The sequence below is a fragment of the Benincasa hispida genome, chromosome 6, assembly GCF_027475165.1.
Source record: "Benincasa hispida cultivar pf3 chromosome 6, pf3_genome.v1.1, whole genome shotgun sequence".
Taxonomy (NCBI): domain Eukaryota; kingdom Viridiplantae; phylum Streptophyta; class Magnoliopsida; order Cucurbitales; family Cucurbitaceae; genus Benincasa; species Benincasa hispida.
The window spans coordinates 2,640,993-2,660,941 of record NC_143483.1 but is presented as its reverse complement, the minus strand read 5'-3'; the positions used below and the strand labels follow the sequence as shown (position 1 = coordinate 2,660,941).

Here is a 19,949-nt window from a genome sequence, read left to right as displayed (position 1 = left end):
CTATGAACTACAATTCAATCACAGGAATTACAACATAAACATTGTAGGTACACATCAATCCATTGAAAATTTGAAGAATGATGACAAAATAAGAGTAGTTCATAACTAAAATAGTTGTTTTTATTAAAGCTTAAAAGACTAAAGTATATATTTTTGAAGTGTAAAGTTCAAAATAGAACCAAATTAAAAGTTGAAATACCCAATAAAACTCAGAGTAACAGGTAAAGAAAATCAAATTTACACCTAATTTTGCACAATATGTCAACTTTTACCTTTAGGCTTTCATTTTTATAGAATAACACATTAATATTGCAATCTTTACCTTAATACGAATAAATGCCATTGCAATTTTTACTTTTTAATAGTTTTCCTTTTAAAGATTGCTAACATAATATTTTCATGTGAAAATAGTTTAAATTAAATATGTCGATGATAGGATTTAAGTGTACATATTTATATTGAAACTTTGTGAGATCTTGAAAATTTTTACAGTTGCATTTTGTAAAAGTTAGCTAATGAAATATGCTGAAAATAAAACATGTAACACTTTATTATATGAAGTCAATGTTCCAATTTGATCCAAGTGAATGGATATATATGAAGTTGGATGACTTTGATTCGATTCTTTTTATTTTTATTTTTTGACTTAAGAGTTTCATCACATTTTTATAACCCATAAAGTTAATTACTTTCTCACTAAGTTCGTGTTTTCTCTATATTAATAAGTGAGTTCTTTAATTTTTTTTTCAGAACACAACAATAAGCTTAAAGAATCTAAAAAAGATTATTATTATGGGCTCAGATACTGTGCATGATCTCAATTCCTTACTTTCCTCTGAGGGAAGAGATTTTCTCATTCGCAACAATGGCGATCAGGTATGTATAAATATATCTTCATTTTTATTTTTCACTCAATATATGTATTTCTAGTTTAATTTCACTATTTTATCAATAGGGTCATTTAGTAACATTTCTGTTCTTAATTTCATGTTTATTTCTTTAGTACAATGATTATCGGGATGTGAGATCGAGCCTCCAATCTTTAGGGAGGAGAGTCATTCCAATTGTCATATTGAACTAAAACTCATTGTGGCTTCAATTTCATGTTTTTCATTTTTCTTTTTTCATTTTCTAAAGAAAAAACGTTAAGTAACTTTAGGCCCCGTTTAGTAATCTTTATGTTTTTTATTTTTGTTTTTTAAAATTAAACTTATGGACACTACTTTCACTCCAAATTTCTTCCTTTGTTATCTACTTTTCACCAGTGGTTTAAAAAATTAAGCCAAAATTTGATGACTAAAAAAAGTAGCTTTCAAAAAATTATTTTTGAAATTTGGAATTTGGCCAACAATTGTAGTTAAGAATGATATAAATTGTTGTAAGAAATATGGATGAAATAGGTTTAATTTTAAAAATCTTAAAAACTAAAAACGAATAGTTACCCAACGACCTAATATTTTTTAATTAATTCCCAACTTTTAGTAATGTTTTCAAAGAAATTTTGTAAGATCGTTGATCATGTCTCTTGTTTCTCGTTTACAAATTTTAAACTTTAGTGAAACAACAAAACAAAGGCCTGTTTGATGAAAATTATTTTATCTTCTTATATATTTTTGGCTTTTAAATTAACAAACATTACTTTTGTTCATTAGTTTCTTTTTGGTTTTTGTTTTCTTGTCTACTTAATAAGAGTATTTTCAAAATTAAAGACAAGTTTTGAAACAAAAACAAAAAAAACAAAAAAAACAAAACAAAAAAAAACAAAACAAAAAAAACAAAACAAACAAAACAAACAAACAAAAATAGTTGTTCTAGAAAAGCTTGTTTTCATTTTTTTAAATTTAGCCAATAAGTCAATATTTATTCACGATAAATGAAAACTATGTGTCAAAAAAATTGAGAGAAAACATATACAATTTTCAAAAACTAAATAGTTAATTATCAAAGAGAGCCTAACTTTTTTGTTCATTTTTCCAAATAAAAATATTATTTTAACTCATGGTGGACACATGAGATATGTAAACTAAAGTTCTGTTTAGTAACCATTTATTTTTTTATTATTAGTTTTTGAAAATTAAGCTTGTAAACACCATTTTTACCTCTAAACTATTGACTTTGTTGTTTCTATTTTCTACTAATATTTTAAAAAATCAAGTCAAATTTTTTAAACTATATTAAAAAAAATAATTTTTAAAAACTTGCTTTTGTTTTTAAAATTTAACTAAGAATTTGACTTCTTTACTTAAGATAAATGAAAATTATTATATGAAATTGAGAAGAAATAAACTTGATTTTCGTTATCAAAAACGATACCTATTCTTTTTAAGTTCTTAATTGAAAATTTCAAAGAAAGTGATTACCACACATGTTCATGTTTTATAATTCTTTTTCAAAGAATAAAAAAGAAACATTTTTCGAACACAATTATATCAAGCCTCAAAGTATTTACTAATATAACATAATACAAAAAAATTTATAAATATATAACAAAATTTAGATCCAACCCTCGAAGTTTACCTATGATCAAGTATATTTCGCTGCTAGGAGTCTACTAGTGATAGATTTTACTATTTTTGTAAGTCTTTATAAATGTTGTTATACACTTAATTATTAACTTTAAAAGTCTTATCCGCTCCAATTTGCAATTGTCCTATATTTAAGTAATGAATTAGCCAATAATTTGGGTTGTGTTTTGAACAGGTAAAAATTAGCTCTTTAATTGGAAAGAATGTGGGATTGTATTTCTCAGCAGGATGGTGCCCTCCTTGTCGTATTTTCACTCCAAAATTAGCACAACTTTATAAGGAATTAGCTTCTGAAAATGATGAATTTGAAGTTATCTTCATTTCTTCTGATAGAGATGAACTCTCATTCAAAGCTTACTTCTCCAAAATGCCATGGCTATCCATTCCATTTGATGATTCAGAGACCAAAAAAAAGTTGAAATTACTGTTTGAAATTAGTGAAATTCCTCATCTTGTTGTTATTGATGCCAATGGGAAGGTTTCAACTAATGAAGGAGTGAATTTAGTAAGAAAATTTGGAGTTGATGCTTATCCCTTTACTTCTCATCAAAAGAACCAACTTTTGGGTGATAAAGAAGAGGAGGCTAAGAAAAACATTCAAACCATTATTTCCCTTTTGGTTTCCACTTCTCGCAATTATGTGGTTTCTAATGATGGAAATCAGGTATTTTATTACATGTATACTTCTTTCTTTTTCTAGGTTTAAATACTATCTTGGTTGCTAAGACGATTCTCGATTCTTGTTTATTTTAGAGCATGATTTTAAATGTTCTAAAATCACTTTTGTCATATGTTTAAGATTACTCTAAAACCTTAGTACTACAAAAAAGATTACTTTCAAACATTCTTTTAAAAGGGTAAAACCAAACATTAATGTGGTAATCATTTAGTTTTTTAAAATCATATAAGAGGTTTGAATCCAAGACCTCTTGGACTCACTTGCTCTGGTATTTTCTTTAAATCATTGATTAACCTAAAAACTTAAGCTGATGAGTGAAGGAAAATTTAATATCATGTCATCTAATAGCTACTTTCACCTATAAATTTCTTTGTTTTGCTATCTACTTTCCATTAATGTTTTTAAAAACTGAGCCAAATTTTGAAAACTAAAAAATATTAGGTTTCATTTGGAAATCATTTCGTTTTTAGATTTTGGTTTTTGAAAATGAAGTTTATTTTCTCCCAATTTCTTACGATGATTTACATCTTACTTAATTACAGGAGTTGTATTCTTAGCTAAATTCCATAACAAAACAAGGTTTTAAAACTATTTTTTTTTTACTTTTCAAAATTTGGCTTTGTTTTTTAAAACAATGGTAAAAAGTGTATAGAAAAAGAAAAAACAAGAAATTTATAGGTGTGAAAGGAGTGTTTAATGTTTATAGGCTTAATTTTCAAAAAACTGAAAACCTAAAAATCAAATAGTTACCAAATAGGGTTTTAGTTTTCAAACAACTTGTTTTTGTTTTTAAAATGACATCGAGAATTCTAGTGTTTGCTTCAAAAAAATGTAAGAGCTACATCTTATGGAATTTAGAAGAAAACAAGCATAAATTTAAATATTCACATAAATCTAAAAACAAATTATAAACAAACGGAACCTAAATATTGTCTTTTAATTATTAAATTCATGTTTTGGAGTGATTTTAAATATTACAAAACTGATTTCATCAATTTCAGAATTATTCCTAAACACCCATTAGACCTAGTTCTTGATATTTTTTATCGAAATATTTTGATTTGTGTCTGTTGATAATATTGTTAAAACTTTAAATGCATATGAACAAAAAAAAATAGGAGCTAAAATTTCCTTTCAATGAAAGTAGAAGTGAATCAAAAGCAATTTTCAATTGATAAGAATAAAAGTATTTGATACCTTAATTAAAATGAGCATAAGTCAACTAGTATAAAATTTGTAATGTCAACGTTAAAGTTAGAGATTGGATTTCTCCATCTCACATATTTAATGAAAAAAAATACTAATCTTTTATTTGAGTAAATAGAACATCTGATGGGAATAAAGGCATAATCCCTTATTTAATTTGGTGTAAGGTTTGAAAGATGGGACATTAAAATAACCCAATGTGTCATATCTATGCTTTCTTCAAACTTATTTTCTAAGGGTATTTGATACCCTTCTTAAAGTTAGAGCTTTTAAAATCTCCTCTCCCTCCTCTCTTTTCTTAATATCTTACTCTCTCTTCACCATTTTTTACCTTTTTTTTTATGAAAGGAAACCTTTTGTTCCATTAATACAGTTAAGTCTTTTATTGAAAAAATTAATGGATGAAAGTCTATCCATCTAAATTAAGTCACTTTAATGTGTTAAATTAATTTAAACCCCATTTGGTTACCATTTGGTTATTTCTTTTTTGTTTTTAAAAATTAAGCCTACGTAAACTACTTCCATCTCCAAATTTCTTCATTTATTATCAATTTTTTACTCATGGTTTAAAAAACCAAACCAAAATTTGAAAACTAGGAAAAGTTGCTTTCAAAAACTTGTTTTTGTCTTTTGAATTTAGCTAGGAATTCAATCATTATATTTAAAAAAAAATGCAAATTATTATAAGAAATGAGAAGTAAATAAGCTTAATTTTCAAAAACAAAAAAAAAAAAGAAATGGTTACCAAACGAGACCTCTTAGAGTTTTTATTTTTAAAAATTTGTAATATTTACTAGATTATTTAATTAAAATTATTTATTTATTGCTTATAAATAAGGATAATTGTTTTAAATGAAAAACTACTGGAAATATTTATTAATATCTGGTATTCGTATAGTTATATTTTACTATATTTATAAATAAGTTGATTCATTTTTTTATATTTGAAAACAGTCCCATAAATAATTATATTATAGTTTGAGTGTCTTAATTAAATTTTATAATTAGTTGAGTTATAATTAACAAAATATTAATTTGTTAATTAATTAATTACAATTATATAAAATTCATGTATTAATCTCATACGAAAATACAAACATTATTTGTTTCGATAAAAATCTAATAACATGCATGCATATAGAACTAAACACGAAACATGATTGTTATATCTATGATTCTCATATATTTGATTATTTGTAGATAAATAATCAAAATGGTCCCTTTTTAAATATAGAGAAACTTTTTAATTTGAATCATTGTATTGTTTTCGTTTTATAGATTCCTATCTCTGAGCTAGAAGGGAAACTCATTGGGTTGTATTTCTCAAAGCAAGGCCATGAACATTGTGATGATTTTACACCAAAATTAATTGAGGCTTACAATAAATTGAAGGAGAAGGAAGAGAACTTTGAGATTGTATTCATCTCTTTAGATGATGAAGATGAAGATTTATTCAAAGAAGCATTCAAAACAATGCCATGGTTGTCATTGCCTTTTAAGGATGAGAAATGTCAAGAACTAAAACTACATTTTGAGGTTGGTGATCTTCCTGCCCTTGTTATAATTGGGCATGATGGGAAAACTTCAAACCTGAACGCGGTCGAACTAATCAAAGAGCATGGTATTGATGCCTACCCTTTCACTTCCAAGAAAGTCGACATACTTGATGAGATCCCAAATACAAAGTGCGAATCACAATCTCCAGAACCTCATTGTGATGGGGAGGTAAAAGTTTCTTGTTGCTGCGATGGGTCGAAAAACAATGATGAGTCGAAAAACGACGATGAAGAAATCAAGGACAAGGAGGAAACCAAAGAGGAAAAGGAGGAAACCAAGGAGGAAACAAAAGAGGAAAAAAAAGTGTGCAAAGGATAAGAGAACATGTTAACACAGCAACAAATATGGAAGTTTATGAGTGTAAATATATACACCCATAAACTTTTATATGTTCTTCACTCGTTGCCTTATTTCATGAGATTTCGTTGTTTGAATAAATCAAGAGACTTCTAGTTTTGAACACTTTATGACCCTTTTTCTTCTTTTGGGCTGTTCTTATATGATGGCTCGAGCTATATCTCTCTTGTATGTGATTGCCTATGTTCAAAAGTTATTCTCTATAATATTTGTGAGTGTTACTATTTCTTTCCCCTATACTTCTCTTTTCTTTGGATACACATACCTAAAAGAATGAACAACATTAACTAGATCTTTACGACACATTAGTTGCAAGGAGTAGAGTTGTAAAGTCTAGGGAGTTATTTAATGGGTTATCTTCAAATATAGAAAATGAATCAAAATATTTATAAATATAGCAAAATTTTACTATTTATCTACGATACACTGTAATAGACTACTATTTGTGTCTATCTGTGTCAAGATAAACACAGATAATAGTCTATCACAGTCTATTATAGATAGATTGTGATTTTTTGCTATCATTTGTAAATATTTTTCAGCAATTTTGTCATTTAAAATAAATTTTCTTATTTAATCCTGAGAAATCACAATGTAAGGAGTTAATAAAAAATGAAATTTATGTTTTTTGGTCATGGGCCTATGAACTCTTTAGACCAGACAAGGAATGGAGTTCATAACTCCATTCTCCCGACTCCAACTCTTAGACCAAAAGAACGAATTAGTTACTTATCGATCTAAAATGATATTTATGAAAGTCATATGGGTGTTTCAACAATTTTCATATATAATATTGCCTTTTACTATATTAATCTAATGCTTCGCTTTTCATTTATTTTGATCAGTAATATTTGAATTAGAGCCAACATGAGCGTAGCTCAATTGGCATAGTACTCATACTATTGATATTTAGTTTATCATAATATTTTAAGGTATAAGGCTTGAGCCCAATGTGCATCCACCAATTAATTGTAAATAAAGAAAAATCTAATTGATAAACTTTAGTTTATCATTGACATAGTCTGAGAGTTAGATTTAAATTTTGTTATATATCTTCATATTCTTTCATTGTGCTATATATCCTAATACTTTGGACATAATTACTGCAAGGGAAAAAAAGGTCACAATCACAAAAATTACAGACGACCTCAGAACTTATAAATCACAAGGAAAGGGAGAGCTCAAGCCATCAAATGACAATACCCAAAAAACAACACATAATATTTGAAACTGCAAACATTGGGGCGTTTGGATTTACTTGAAAAAACGTATTTTTCAAAAAAAAAAATCATTTTTATTTAAACACTTTTGATAAAAAAATTGATTAAAATGCACTTGAAAAGCTATTTTGAGTGGTTGTAAAACACTCCAATTTCTTCCAAAATAACATATGGTATGTTTGGATTGACTTAAGAAAACAACGTTTTTCAAAAAAATTATTTTTATTTAAACACCTTTGATAAGAACTCATTAATATATACTTGAAAAGTTATTTTGAATGGTTGTCAAACACACCAATTTCTTCCAAAATAACTTATTTTCTAAATTAAACACTTGAAAAATGTATTCCAAATATACCCTTAGTTTTTTAAATTAAACGCATGAAAATGGATTCCAAACACATCATTATTGTCATTTATTTAAACTACAAAATCTCATAACAGACCAGATGATTTGGAACAACATAACTGCATCACACAGAACACACCAGAGCAACACAAAAGAGAAGGAAACAAGCAAATAACATAGGAAAAATTGGGTCAATGACCTAATATCTAGGCCCGTAATGTCAAATGACCCCATTTTTTAAAAAACTATCAATTGACCTTCTGCTGAAGTTATCATGGTATGAGATACAAGAATTTCCTCTGATAACTGTCTCACTCTCACTACTTGGATCTCGCTCTCGCTGTCTATCTATCTTCGATTGTGATATGCTTGGTTGTCACTTTATGATTGATTTGACAATTTTCACAAAATCTATCTACAACTTAAAATCGTTAACACACAGCAAATATGTAATGGTGAGTTCTTTAAAATCTAAACTTCATTTGAACTGTCATTTTGTTGAACGGAGATTTATTGAATGAGGTTTTCCATAACGGAGTTTTTCAAAACCAAATGGAGTTTTCAAAACGGATTTTTCAGAACGGAACAGACTTTTCTTGAACTTGGTTTCATTGGTGTTTATAGAAACGTGGTCTCAAAAAAAGTATGTAAATAGACAATGTAAATAGCATAACGAAAAGAGTGAGAGAAAGAGCGACAACAAGAAATGTGGAGAAAGAGAGCGACAACAAGAAAGGTGGAGAGAGCGAGATTGAGCGACAGCGAGAGAGCGAGATTGAGCAACAGAATGAGAGTGAGATATAGTGAGAGCAAGAGCGAGAGCATGATACAATAAGATTTAAATATCAAGATTCTGAATAGTGATTCATATTGATTGAGATTTTTGTTGAATTTAATATTAAATTGAATTAATTAAATTTTTTAATTAATTATTTAATATTAATTGAATTTTAAAATTGATTACTAGAATTAATTTTGAAATTAAACAGAATGGATCAAAATTGCATTAAAAGTCAAATTGTTGACTAGGTCAAAAATGCAATGGAAGTCAAATTGTTGACTTTTGACTTTTAAAAGTTATAAAGTCAAATTTGTTGACTTTAAACTTTGAGAACCAAACTTTGACCAAGTTAGTGGAAAGATCCAACATTTGTGAGTGGAAAATGCCAACTTTTGCATGGATAAATGTTGTCTTCATTTGAAGACATTTGTCCCACTAAATCCCACTTTGAGTAAGTGGATTTTTTAGTGTCAAATTTTCATCAAACTCAAAGTTGCATATTTTGCATGTAAAAGTCTTTAAAAAGGGAGTGTTTAATAAATTTTAAAACTCTTGGCCTTAGTGGAAATAGATGAGATTATGGATAATCTCATCCCTTTGCCTTTCAAAGTTTTACCTTTTTTCTCTCCAAATTAGTCACTCACCGGATCCCACCATCCCGTTCTAAGGCAGGAGAATAGTCGGGAAGACTCTCATGGTGGTCTACGAACCGTTTGTGAGGAGATTGGAGCTAATTCGGAGAAGATTCAAAGTCTACAAAGGTTGTATTAATTTCCCCTTTTACTTATTATATTAATGCATGCTTATCTTTGTAATTAACATAATTAGAGTACTTTAGATCTGTTTTTCTTTCCCTGCGCATGTGTTCGCTCCATCATAAAGATCAACCTTCTTCACATAATTCTTTTCTCCGAAATGGATACATACTGCAACGATCTCGAAACCCTAATTGACCACCACCAATCAGAACCTCGTGTATTCTTTATTGGGATGAGAATTACTAAGGATTTTTGTGGGTTCTTAAGTTTTTGGAAGAGAGGGGGAAAATTTGAGAGGAGTTAAGAAGGAAGGTATACTCTTTTTAGGAGATTTTTGTGTTCAATTTTTCACAAAGAGAGCATTGTATTTTTTCCAAAAAAAAAAAAAAACTTGTAGAAGAAAACCAATCCCATAACCACACCACCAGTCACGTAGTGAGTTGAGAGAGATTCGGGGAGAAAAGTTATTCCCCTCCCATTAATTCAAAAATTAAAATTAAAATATTTAATAACTTATTTTAAATTTAAATAAAACTATTGTGTGTATATGAAGGAAATCGAACACAAGGATTTCCATGAGCAGCGGAATGATCTTTCCAAATTTCAATCATATATGAACATTACAATTACAATCACAAACGGAAATATACGATTATGCGAAATACAAAAATTACAACATGTTATACAAAAGATTAAGGACAAGAATCAACAGACTTTTGTAGATTCATCTTCAAGTTCCTTGATCACAAACGCTCGATCACATCAACACAGCAACACATGAATGCTCGTCCAACATGACCGCTACATTACACGAATACCGCACACTCAAACTAAGCGATCGCAAGGGTTACGAACACCCCGAAGACCACGAATGACCTCTACAGAACTTTGACAGTGTCGAGTTGAGTATGACACCACCAAGAAGGTTACCTTGGTATTCTCGGTGTGAGAATCCAAAGGGTAGACTTTATGTGGACTTGGTTTGAGGCAAAAATCTGGAGGAATCAGCATCATATAAATGATTAAGCAAGTGGGAGAATGAAGAACCTATTGTATAGGTCGATGCCCAATCGTTTAGGAAAATCTATGCGATCGTTTAGCTCCTCGCTTAGTTGAGTGTCTATCATGTAAGAACACTCCACAATCGTTTAGCTAGCTCCAAGCTGTCACTTAGTAAATCTAATTTACTTGACAACTATCCGTGAGTATTTTCCGAGATTGGAAATCTCAAAACAACAAATTTCTTCCTTTTTCTTACTAAAATTAAGAAAATATTTTTTCTTTTATCTCACGGTTACCATGAAACCACCAATAACCTCTCACTCCATTGGTTATTAGAGAAAAAGAGATAATTATTCAATAATTAATATCATTATAAATATAAATGATAACTAACTTACCATAATATATTTATAACCTATAGTTTTAATATTTCATCTTATGAAACATACAAACCATAGCTCTTTTTCTATTCCATGGCACTTAATGTAAATCTCATTTACATTAATCATCCACTTGATGTATCTCATACACCATACCGATCATATCATATTTAATCGAATTATCTCTTATCAATTTGAACATTTCAAAAAGTTGGTTTTGAGTTCTATGGTGACGAACTCAATGTATGTTAGCACCTTCTTCACCTAGCATGTTGATCTTTGTCGAGAGATAAGAGCATTCGATGGAACCGGTGAACTACACTTACTTCTAAATAGATGTGTGGGACAAAGGGCTACCAAGGGTTTATAAGACTCGACTCTTTAGCTACTATAGTTGTTACTCGCTACTATAGCTAAGCTGTTACCTGAACTCCAGTACTAGTAAAGAATTTTTTTAGTAGTCTATTTCCCTTGGAATGACAAATCCGCTTAATGAAAATTAATAAGGAGCAGAATGAATAAAGGAAACTTCTTCCAAATAGGTTTTTGAATGTTGAAGGAATTAAAGGGGAAAGAGCTAAGTCGTCAGAGCAAGTATATCTCATTTGAGAGCAGAATTTATTTTGTGCCAAAGGGAGTTAGAATGCGCTTTGGTTCACAGGTTGGGCATAATTGCTGGAACGGTTAAAAGTGGGCCGACTCTCTTCCATAAAGATATATATGGATATTCCTCCTGTGAAACCCAGATTTCTATTTTCCCTACTTAAGCAAGTGATTAATGGATTAACTAGGAGAAAGTTAAATCCTATGTTGAAGAGAAGGAAATTTCTAAGTGTTGAATAGATTTTCCTTGAGTAACTTTGAGTTAAGCTTTAATTGATGAAAATTGATTAAGTGTTGGACTAGGAATTGCTATGCATTGGCCATAAGATCTTGGAAAGATTACTTGGGCAAAGGGAGAATTTAAAGTAGGAGTGATGCATGCCTTGGAGGTTAGACCAATGCATTAGACTCAATGGATGCGTTGGTGGTGGTATGCATTGATGAAGGAAGAAAGTTGAAGGGATGTGTTAGAGGGTGGTAGGCGGATGAAGGATGGTAGCCGAGGGTGAGGCATTGGGATGGCACGAAGGCTAGAGGGTGACATGCATCGAGCAACCTCGGCCAGACGTCTGGCGATGCATCAAGCAAGCTCGGCCAAATTCCCAACTATGCATCGAGTAGGCTCGGCCAAATGTCCAACCATGCATCGAGCAGGCTCACCAAATGCCCAGCCATGCGTCGAGTAGCCTTGGCCAGATGCCCAGCTATGCGTCGAAGCGCCTCGGCCAAACTGCCAAGCGATGTGTTGATCCAAGAGCGACCATGAATGCCCCTGCCAATATGTCTAGCGGCCATGCCTATGCGTCGAATGCCCTGTCGAGCATCAATGCATCGAGTGCCTTACCAAGCGCCCGTGCAGTGGAGCAATGGCCAGTGCCTAAGCCACATGCCTATGCTTCTGTGTCCAGTGCCTATGCCGAGCAAGTCGTGTAGTGATACCTAGTGAGCCATGCATCGAGGATGAGCGGTCATCCTATGCGTTGGTGATGGCTGGCTCTTGCGATGGCTAAGTTGGGTTGTGATGGTAGTGAGTGGAAAACCAAGTGTGACAAAGGCCTACTATGCGTAGATGGCATACTATGCGTTGAACATCCAAGGGTTTGTGGACGCATAGGAAGGATGAGCTCATATGGAGGACATCATTCAGACATGTGGCTTGTTAAGAGGAATTCTTAAACCTTAAGCAAATTAGGTGGATGCATAAAAAGACATGTAAAGAATGAGAGCTATGCGTTGGTAAAAGGAGAAGAAGACACTTTGGCTTACGCTGATGTAAGAATGTGTTGATGTTGTGAAGAAAATACACGTGGACATGCAGCCAAGAAGAAGGTGTCGATCATGGAGCAATCTTGGATGCCTATAAATAGGGCCAAGGACTTCAGATGAGAACTCAAATTCTCTTCAAAGAACATAAAGAAGAGTGTGTGAGGAATAATTGGGAGAAGACCATGCATTGGCAGCAAGACCATGCGTTGGTCAAGAAGTTCCAAGAGGGGAGATGTTGTCAGGTAGAAAAGACAGAAAGTAACATCAACTTGAAACGAAGAGTTCTCCCAGAATACTCTTGTGTTTGATGTAGTTAAAAATCCATCTGAAAGCTAAAAGAGTCTAGTTTTCATGGTAGGGTTGCCAGAGAAGAAGTTCCAAGCCATCGGGCTGGAAGTAGAGAAAAAGACAGAAGGGTCAGGCTGTCGGGTAAGCTGAGCCAGTCTTGATGTTTTGAAAATTCTAGCTAAGCCACGAGGAGTTATGAGCTAAGATTTTATGGTAAGCTTCCTGAGACATTTTGAAATATATTTTCAGAAGGAAGTATCTTAAAATAAGTTCTGAAACTATGGGTAATATAAACTGATATTTGAATTTGAAATTTAGGGTTCAAAAGGGAAACCAAGGAAACTTAAGGAACTTCAGAAAGGAAAGTTCCTAACCAACCAAGGTGAGTGGTTATTATGTGTTGTATTGTTGATATAATTTATATATATATAGGTAAATATATATAGGGGATAATGTTAAATTGGCATGATTAGGGATATATGTTTATCAGATTACTATGCTTGTTAAGATATTGCTTGTATTTTGTGTTGGAAACTGGAATTATACCCGGGATATATAGTTAGCATGCTTGAAAAGGTACTTGGCAGAAAAATATAGTTGGCTTCGGTCGGTGGGAAATTATAGTCGGTGACGACCGGCGGGAACTATAGTCAAGTTACCTAAGCATAGCAAGCGGGAAAAACAATCAATGTGCACATTGGTGGGATAACAGGGTATACGGAGAGTTTCTACAGAAATTGTTGTTGACTTAGTATACATGTGAAAGTGCTAAGAAAAATGAGGATCATGTCAGGGATATCCAGCATTAAAGCTGGGGTTGTTTGTTTTAACCAGCAGTTGAGCTGGGGATAATCTAGCGGTCTGGCTGGAGAAATAATTGTGAACTTGTGGTAATGTTCTTGTCAATTATGAATTGATTTCCAAAAGTATATTTTTGTAGTCAAAGTTATTTGTGTATCTAAAAGCACCACTTACTGGGCTTTATAGCTAATGTTTTCCATGTTTTATGTTCCCCCTCCTCAACCCCCCCCCCCCCCCCCCCCCGGTAGCGAAAGGTAAGGAGTTCTAAAGTGCTGCTATGGTTAAGGTCTGCCACGTGCCACAGTTACACTCCTGGAGGGTTTTACAGTTGTTGTTGTTGTAAACTTGTAATTAAGTTTAGAAGTTGTATAAATGTTACATTGTTGTAATAAAATGGGCCTAACTTAATCAATTGACTGTTCCATTTGTACATTGGAGTTATTTCGGCAAAGAGTTTTTAGGCAGCAAGTGTCAACGAAAGGGTAGATAACTGCTGCAGTCACGCCCTTTCTCAGGCTCGGAGGTTAGTCTGGGGCGAGGTGTGATAACTTGGTATCAGAGCATAAGTTTCTAGGACAATTGAGGAAATTAGTGTATATCAGTTTAGTATCAAAGTATATGTTCTTGGAAACCAGAGGGTTGAGTTAGAAAAACCTGAGGTTTGAGCTTAGTAAAACCAAAGGGAAGTGTGGAAAAGTAAGGGTTTAAAGAGGAACCTAAGAGTTAGTCAAAGTGAGACTAAGAGGAATGGCAGAAGTGGCACGACCTAGCAGGTAACCGAAGCTGGAACTCACAACACTACCTGAAGACCTACCGAGGAAGGTAAGAGTGAATTTAAGTTATTCTCATTTAGTATTTAAGATAGAAATGATTATGTTGTAGATAGTTTGGTTCAACATCTAGCTTAGAGCTGACTAGGTGAGGTATTGTTAGATAAACTACGAAAATTGATAACAAAGTAGCGCAGTGGAAGCGTGGTAATAGACGAGGGTATAAGAGGTTATGACAGTGGGTGTTGTGAAACCTTAAACCAGAGTTAGTTTGTGTAAATTTCGAGGACAAAATTTTCTTAAGGGGGAAGTAAATGTGAAACCCGGATTTCCATTTTCCCTATTTAAGCAGGTGATTAAGGGTTTAACTAGGAGAAATTTAAATCCTATGTTGAAGAGAAGGAAATTTCTAGGTGTTGAATAGATTTTCCTTGAGTAGCTTTGAGATAAGCTTTAATTGATGAAAATTGATTAAGTGTTCAACTAGGCATTGCTATGCATTGGTCATAAGATCTTCAAAAGATTACTTGGGCAAAGGGAGAATTTAAAGTAGGAGTGACACATGCCTTGGAGGTTAGACCAATGCATTAGACTCAATGGATGTGTTGGAAGAATTATGATGAAGCGTTAGTGGTGGTATGCGTTGGTGAAGGAAGAAAGTTGAAGGGATGCGTTAGAGGGTGGAAGGCGAATGAAGGATGGCAGCCAAGGGTGAGGCATTGGGATGGCACGAGGGCTGGAGGGTGGCATACATCGATCAGCCTCGGCTAAATGCACTGCCATGCGTCGAGCAGGCTCGGCGAAATGCCCAGCTATGGGTTGAGCAGGCTCAGCCAAATACCCAGCCATGCGTCAAGGAGCCTCGGCCAAATGCCCATCCATGCGTCGAGCAGCCTCGACCAGACGCCTAGCTATGCGTTGAAGCACCTCAGCCAAACTGCCAAGCGATGCGTCTATGCCAAGATCAGCCATGCATCGAACGCCTCTGCCCATGCATCGAGCGACCATGCCTATGCGTCGAACACCCTGCCGAGTATCAATGCATCGAGCACGTTACCAAGCGCCGGTGCGGCCGAGCAAGCCCTGTGGGCGATGGCCAGTGCCTAAGCCACACGCCCATGCATTGGTGGCCAGCGCTTATGCCAAGCGCTATGCGCCCATGCCGAGCAAGCTGTACGGTGATACCTAGTGAGCCATGCGTCGAGGATGAATGGCTATCCTATGCGTTGGTGATGGCTGGCTCTTTCGATGGCTAAGTTGGGTTGCGATGGTAGTGAGTGGAAAACCAAGTGTGACAAAGGCCTACTATGCGTAGATGGCATACTATGCATTGAACATCTAAGGGTTTGTGGACGCATAGGAAGGATGAGCTCATATGGAGGACGTCATCCGGACATGTGGCTTGTTAGGAGGAATTCTTAAACCTTATGCAAATTAGGTGGATGCATAAGAAGACATGTAAAGGATGAGGACTATGCATTGGTGAAAGGAGAATAAGACACTTTGGCTTACGCTGATGTAAAAATGCGTTGATGGTGTGAAGAAAAGACACTTGGACATGCAGCCAAGAAGGAGGTGTCAGCCGTGGAGCAATCTTGGACGCCTATAAATAGGGCGAAGGACTTCAGATGAGAACTCAAATTATCTTCAAAGAACATAAAAAAGATTGTGCGAGGACTAATTGGGAGAATACCATGCGTTGGCAGCAAGACCATGCATTGGTCAAGAAGTTCTAAGAGGGGAGATGCTGTCGAGCAGAAAAGATAGAAAGTAGCATCAACTTGGAACTCTCCCAGAATACTCATGCGTTTGATGTGGTTCTAAAGCCATCTGGAAGTAAAAGAGTCTAGTTTTCATGGTGAGGCTTCCGGAGAAGAAGATCCAAGGAATCGGGCTAGAAGCAGAGAAAAAGACAGAAGGGTCAGGCTTTTGGGTAAGTTGGGCCAGTCTTGATGTTTTGAAACTTCCCGCTAAACTACGAGAAGTTATGAGCTAAGATTTTATGGTAAGCTTCCTAATACATTTTAGAACATGTTTTTAGAAGTAAGTATCTTAAAATAAGTTCTGAAACTATGGGTAATATAAGCTGATAATTGAATCTGGAATTTAGGGTTCAAAAGGGAAACCAAGGAAACTTAAGGAACTTCAGAAAGGAAAGTTCCTAACCAATAAAGTTGAGTGGTTATTGTGTGTTGTATTGTTGATATAATTTATATATATATAGGTAAATATATATAGGGGATAATGTTAAATTGGCATGATCAGTGATATATGTTTATCGGATTACTATGCTTGTTAAGATATTGCTTGTATGTTTGTGCTGGAAACTGGAATTGTACTCGAGATATATAGTTAGCATGCTTGAAAAGGTACTTGGCGGAAAAATATAGTCGGCTTCGATCGGCGGGAAATTATAGTCAGTGACGACTGGCAGGAACTATAGTCAAGTTACCTAAGCATAGCTAGCGGGAAAAATAGTCGATGTGCATATTGGCGGGATAATAGGGTATAGGGAAAGTTTCCACAGAAATTGTTGTTGACTTAGTATACGTGTTAAAGTGCAAGGGAAAATGTAGGATCATACCAGGGATATCCAGCGGTAAAGCTGGGGATGTTTACTTTAGGTGATGACCAGCGGTCAAGTTGGGGTTGTTTGTTTTAACCAGCAATTGAGTTGGGGATAATCTAGCGGTCTGGCTGGAGAAATAATTGTGAACTTGTGATAATTTTCTTGTCGACTATGAATTGATTTCCAAAAGTATATTTCTGTAGTCAAAGTTATTTGTTTATCTAAAAGCACTACTCACTGGGCTTTATAGCTCATGTTTTTCATGTTTTATGTCCCCCCCCCCCCCCCCAGTAGCGAAAGGTGAGGAGTTCCAGGGTGCTGCTATGGTTAAGGTCTGCCACGTGCCATAGTTACATTCTAGGAGGGTTTTACAATTGTTGTTGTAAACTTGTAATTAAGTCTAGGAGTTGTATAAATATTACATTGTTGTAATAAAATGTGCCTACTTAATCAGTTGACTATTCAATTTGTACATTGGTATCCGATTTATTTTCGCAAAGAGTTTTTAGCCAGCAAGTGTCAATGAAAGGGTTGATAACTGCTGCAATCATGCCCTTTCTCACGCTCGGAGGGTAGTCTGGGGCGAGGTGTGACACCTCCTTTGATGAATCCCAGTAGAGAAAGCCTCAATTTTCCGATGTTGATTTTAATAAATTCACTAACGGCTTGTTTTGTAAATTCACCAACGATGATTTATAGGGTAAAAACGAGCAGTTCTAAGATAGAGGTTCGAGATTGGAAGAAGGAGAAGAGCGAAGATCGACTGACTTCTTGTTGCATCGGATCTAAATATCTATTGGTAACACCTAACCTAGAACAAAAACCAAAGCTGACAGTGAGAGGCGAGTGAAGTACCCAGTTCGGAACTCAAACATGTACTATTAGATTTCCTTTTTAGAGAAACAAACAATTTTGATTTATCCAATCGGGAAATGAGGGGCCCTATTGCATCGATAGATTATAAATCGAATATTATTGACTTTTCCTTACTTTAGGGCTTGCTTTCCTGCCTTCGACCTTTAAACGGGATGCTCTAGTTGCTACTAGTAGCTTTGCGACCGTTTACAAGAGTGAATTCTGAAACAGACAATTCCAGATGCCCCAGCCGGAAGGAAACAGATAGTATTTGAAGGTCTCTTTCTTCCTTCTTCTATTCCTGTCCTTCCTGCTACTTTTATTTCTTCATCCTCGAACCCCTTTAGGATGGCTGACCTAATAAGTGAGATTTTGAGTTAGATATCTCCTGCTCAATTGTTTCGATGGACTGAATAACATAAATGACATGGAAAGATCGAAAGAAGTGTTAAGTGTCACATAAATGATGGAGCGGGAATATGACTAAAAGATGGTATAGGTCCATCTCTCAGCCGTGTATAGAGAATTTCTTGATCATTTCCTTGGCGGATAAACAGAGAACTAAGGTAAGGGTCCCATCTGGAATAGGGGAAGGAAGAGGGGCGAAATCGAAGAAATTATGAGTTCATGCCACGACGATCTATATGGAATGGGTAGTTTTGTTTGCCAAACATTGGGAACTACCCGAGGAAGAGTTAGGAACAGGAATTCTGCTTCTTGCTTTAAAAATGCAATAAAGAATTTTTGGAAATCACTAGTGGTTTTTTCCACCAAGAAAGGCATGAGAGTCTTTGGGAATTGCTTCAACGCATTCCCTTCTCTCCCCGGCATCGTCCCAAGTCGTGAGATGGCAGTGACGGTGAGGAAAAGGCATAGGTTAGCCTGATCTTCAAGAAGGGTTGTCGCTCCCTTCATATGCCTTGCAGCTTCATCTAAGTAGGTTTGGGCTAGGTCGTTGCGCTCCTGCGCCACCTCTTGGCAAAAAGCTTTGAAGCCCCAAATTGATAGGATATTTTTAGAAAGACTCAGAAGAGGTGTCGCCTTGGTCACGATGACCAGCTATCCATCCCGATGATCCCGAAAAAGATAAGGTCACAGAAAGAAAGTCAAGAAATCCACGGTCCCAAAATAAGAGAGAGGAGACAACTCATTTAGGATTCCAGCCAAGGTTCACCGTCTACCTTTCCTCTTAGGGGAATGGGTAGCAAACATTCGCAACACCGCTTATCTATTATACTCTCCGCTAAGCTCCTCGGCAATAAACTGGACTCTTATAGACGAGATCTTGCATGCATTAAGATTTCAAACTTGTCAAAAAAAAGGAAATCAATCAAAAAAATTAATCAATATAAGCCTTTGATGATTGGTGATAACTGGTAGAAATACAAGCTATTAAAGCTCAAATTATTAAAATAATGGGAGAAAGCGATGGTGAAATAGGTAATATTACAATTGAATGTGACAAACTAAAAGAAAATTTTGATCACTAACGCTCATTGCATAAAAAAAGTTAAATTGTGTTATTCTATGCAGGTACAATGCAATGGCGCGCTTGAGTTTGTGATCCAAGGGCACAATACGATGACGCGTTTAAGTTTGCAATCCAAGGGTACCTTAAAGATGATCGCGTAAAGACCTTACATAAAGGTGACAGCATAATGAAACATGATGGGACGTAAAGCTGATAACAGTCAATTCGGAAATACAGTTGATGACCGTTGAAAGACCATACCGTTGCAAATACATTGAACTTCTTATGACTATCAAACGATGCAACAGGGTATGGAAATTAATGTTACCCATCCACGCAATCATTAGTGAGAAGAACTGCTTTGCCTAGAAGTCTATAAATACCCAATGCTACCAAACCAAAAAGAGAGAACACGAGGAAGCAAGTCGAAGCCGAGGGAAGGGAATTCTTTAAAGGAAATTAATTTTTGAAGAGGTCGAGAGACTGCCGGAAACAGCATGACGGAGAGACAC

At 34.5% G+C, this 19,949-nt stretch overlaps 1 protein-coding gene across 1 annotated transcript; it reads left to right on the top strand.

Moving 5' to 3' along the window:
- Positions 1-680: 680 nt before the first annotated feature.
- Positions 681-6,552, top strand: LOC120080518 (putative nucleoredoxin 1). Its single transcript, XM_039035201.2, has 3 exons — positions 681-876; positions 2,701-3,189; positions 5,689-6,552. The coding sequence occupies exons 1-3, from the start codon at positions 793-795 to the stop codon at positions 6,283-6,285; spliced, it is 1,170 nt and encodes a 389-aa protein (XP_038891129.1). The 5' UTR covers positions 681-792; the 3' UTR covers positions 6,286-6,552.
- The last annotated feature ends 13,397 nt before the right edge of the window (positions 6,553-19,949 follow it).

Coding starts and splice junctions, on each gene's coding strand:
- LOC120080518 (XM_039035201.2), top strand. CDS start 793: ATGGGCTCAGATACTGTGCATGATCTCAATTCCTTACTTTCCTCTGAG. Junction 877..2,700: donor TTCGCAACAATGGCGATCAG/GTATGTATAAAT, acceptor TGTTTTGAACAG/GTAAAAATTAGCTCTTTAAT. Junction 3,190..5,688: donor TTTCTAATGATGGAAATCAG/GTATTTTATTAC, acceptor TTCGTTTTATAG/ATTCCTATCTCTGAGCTAGA.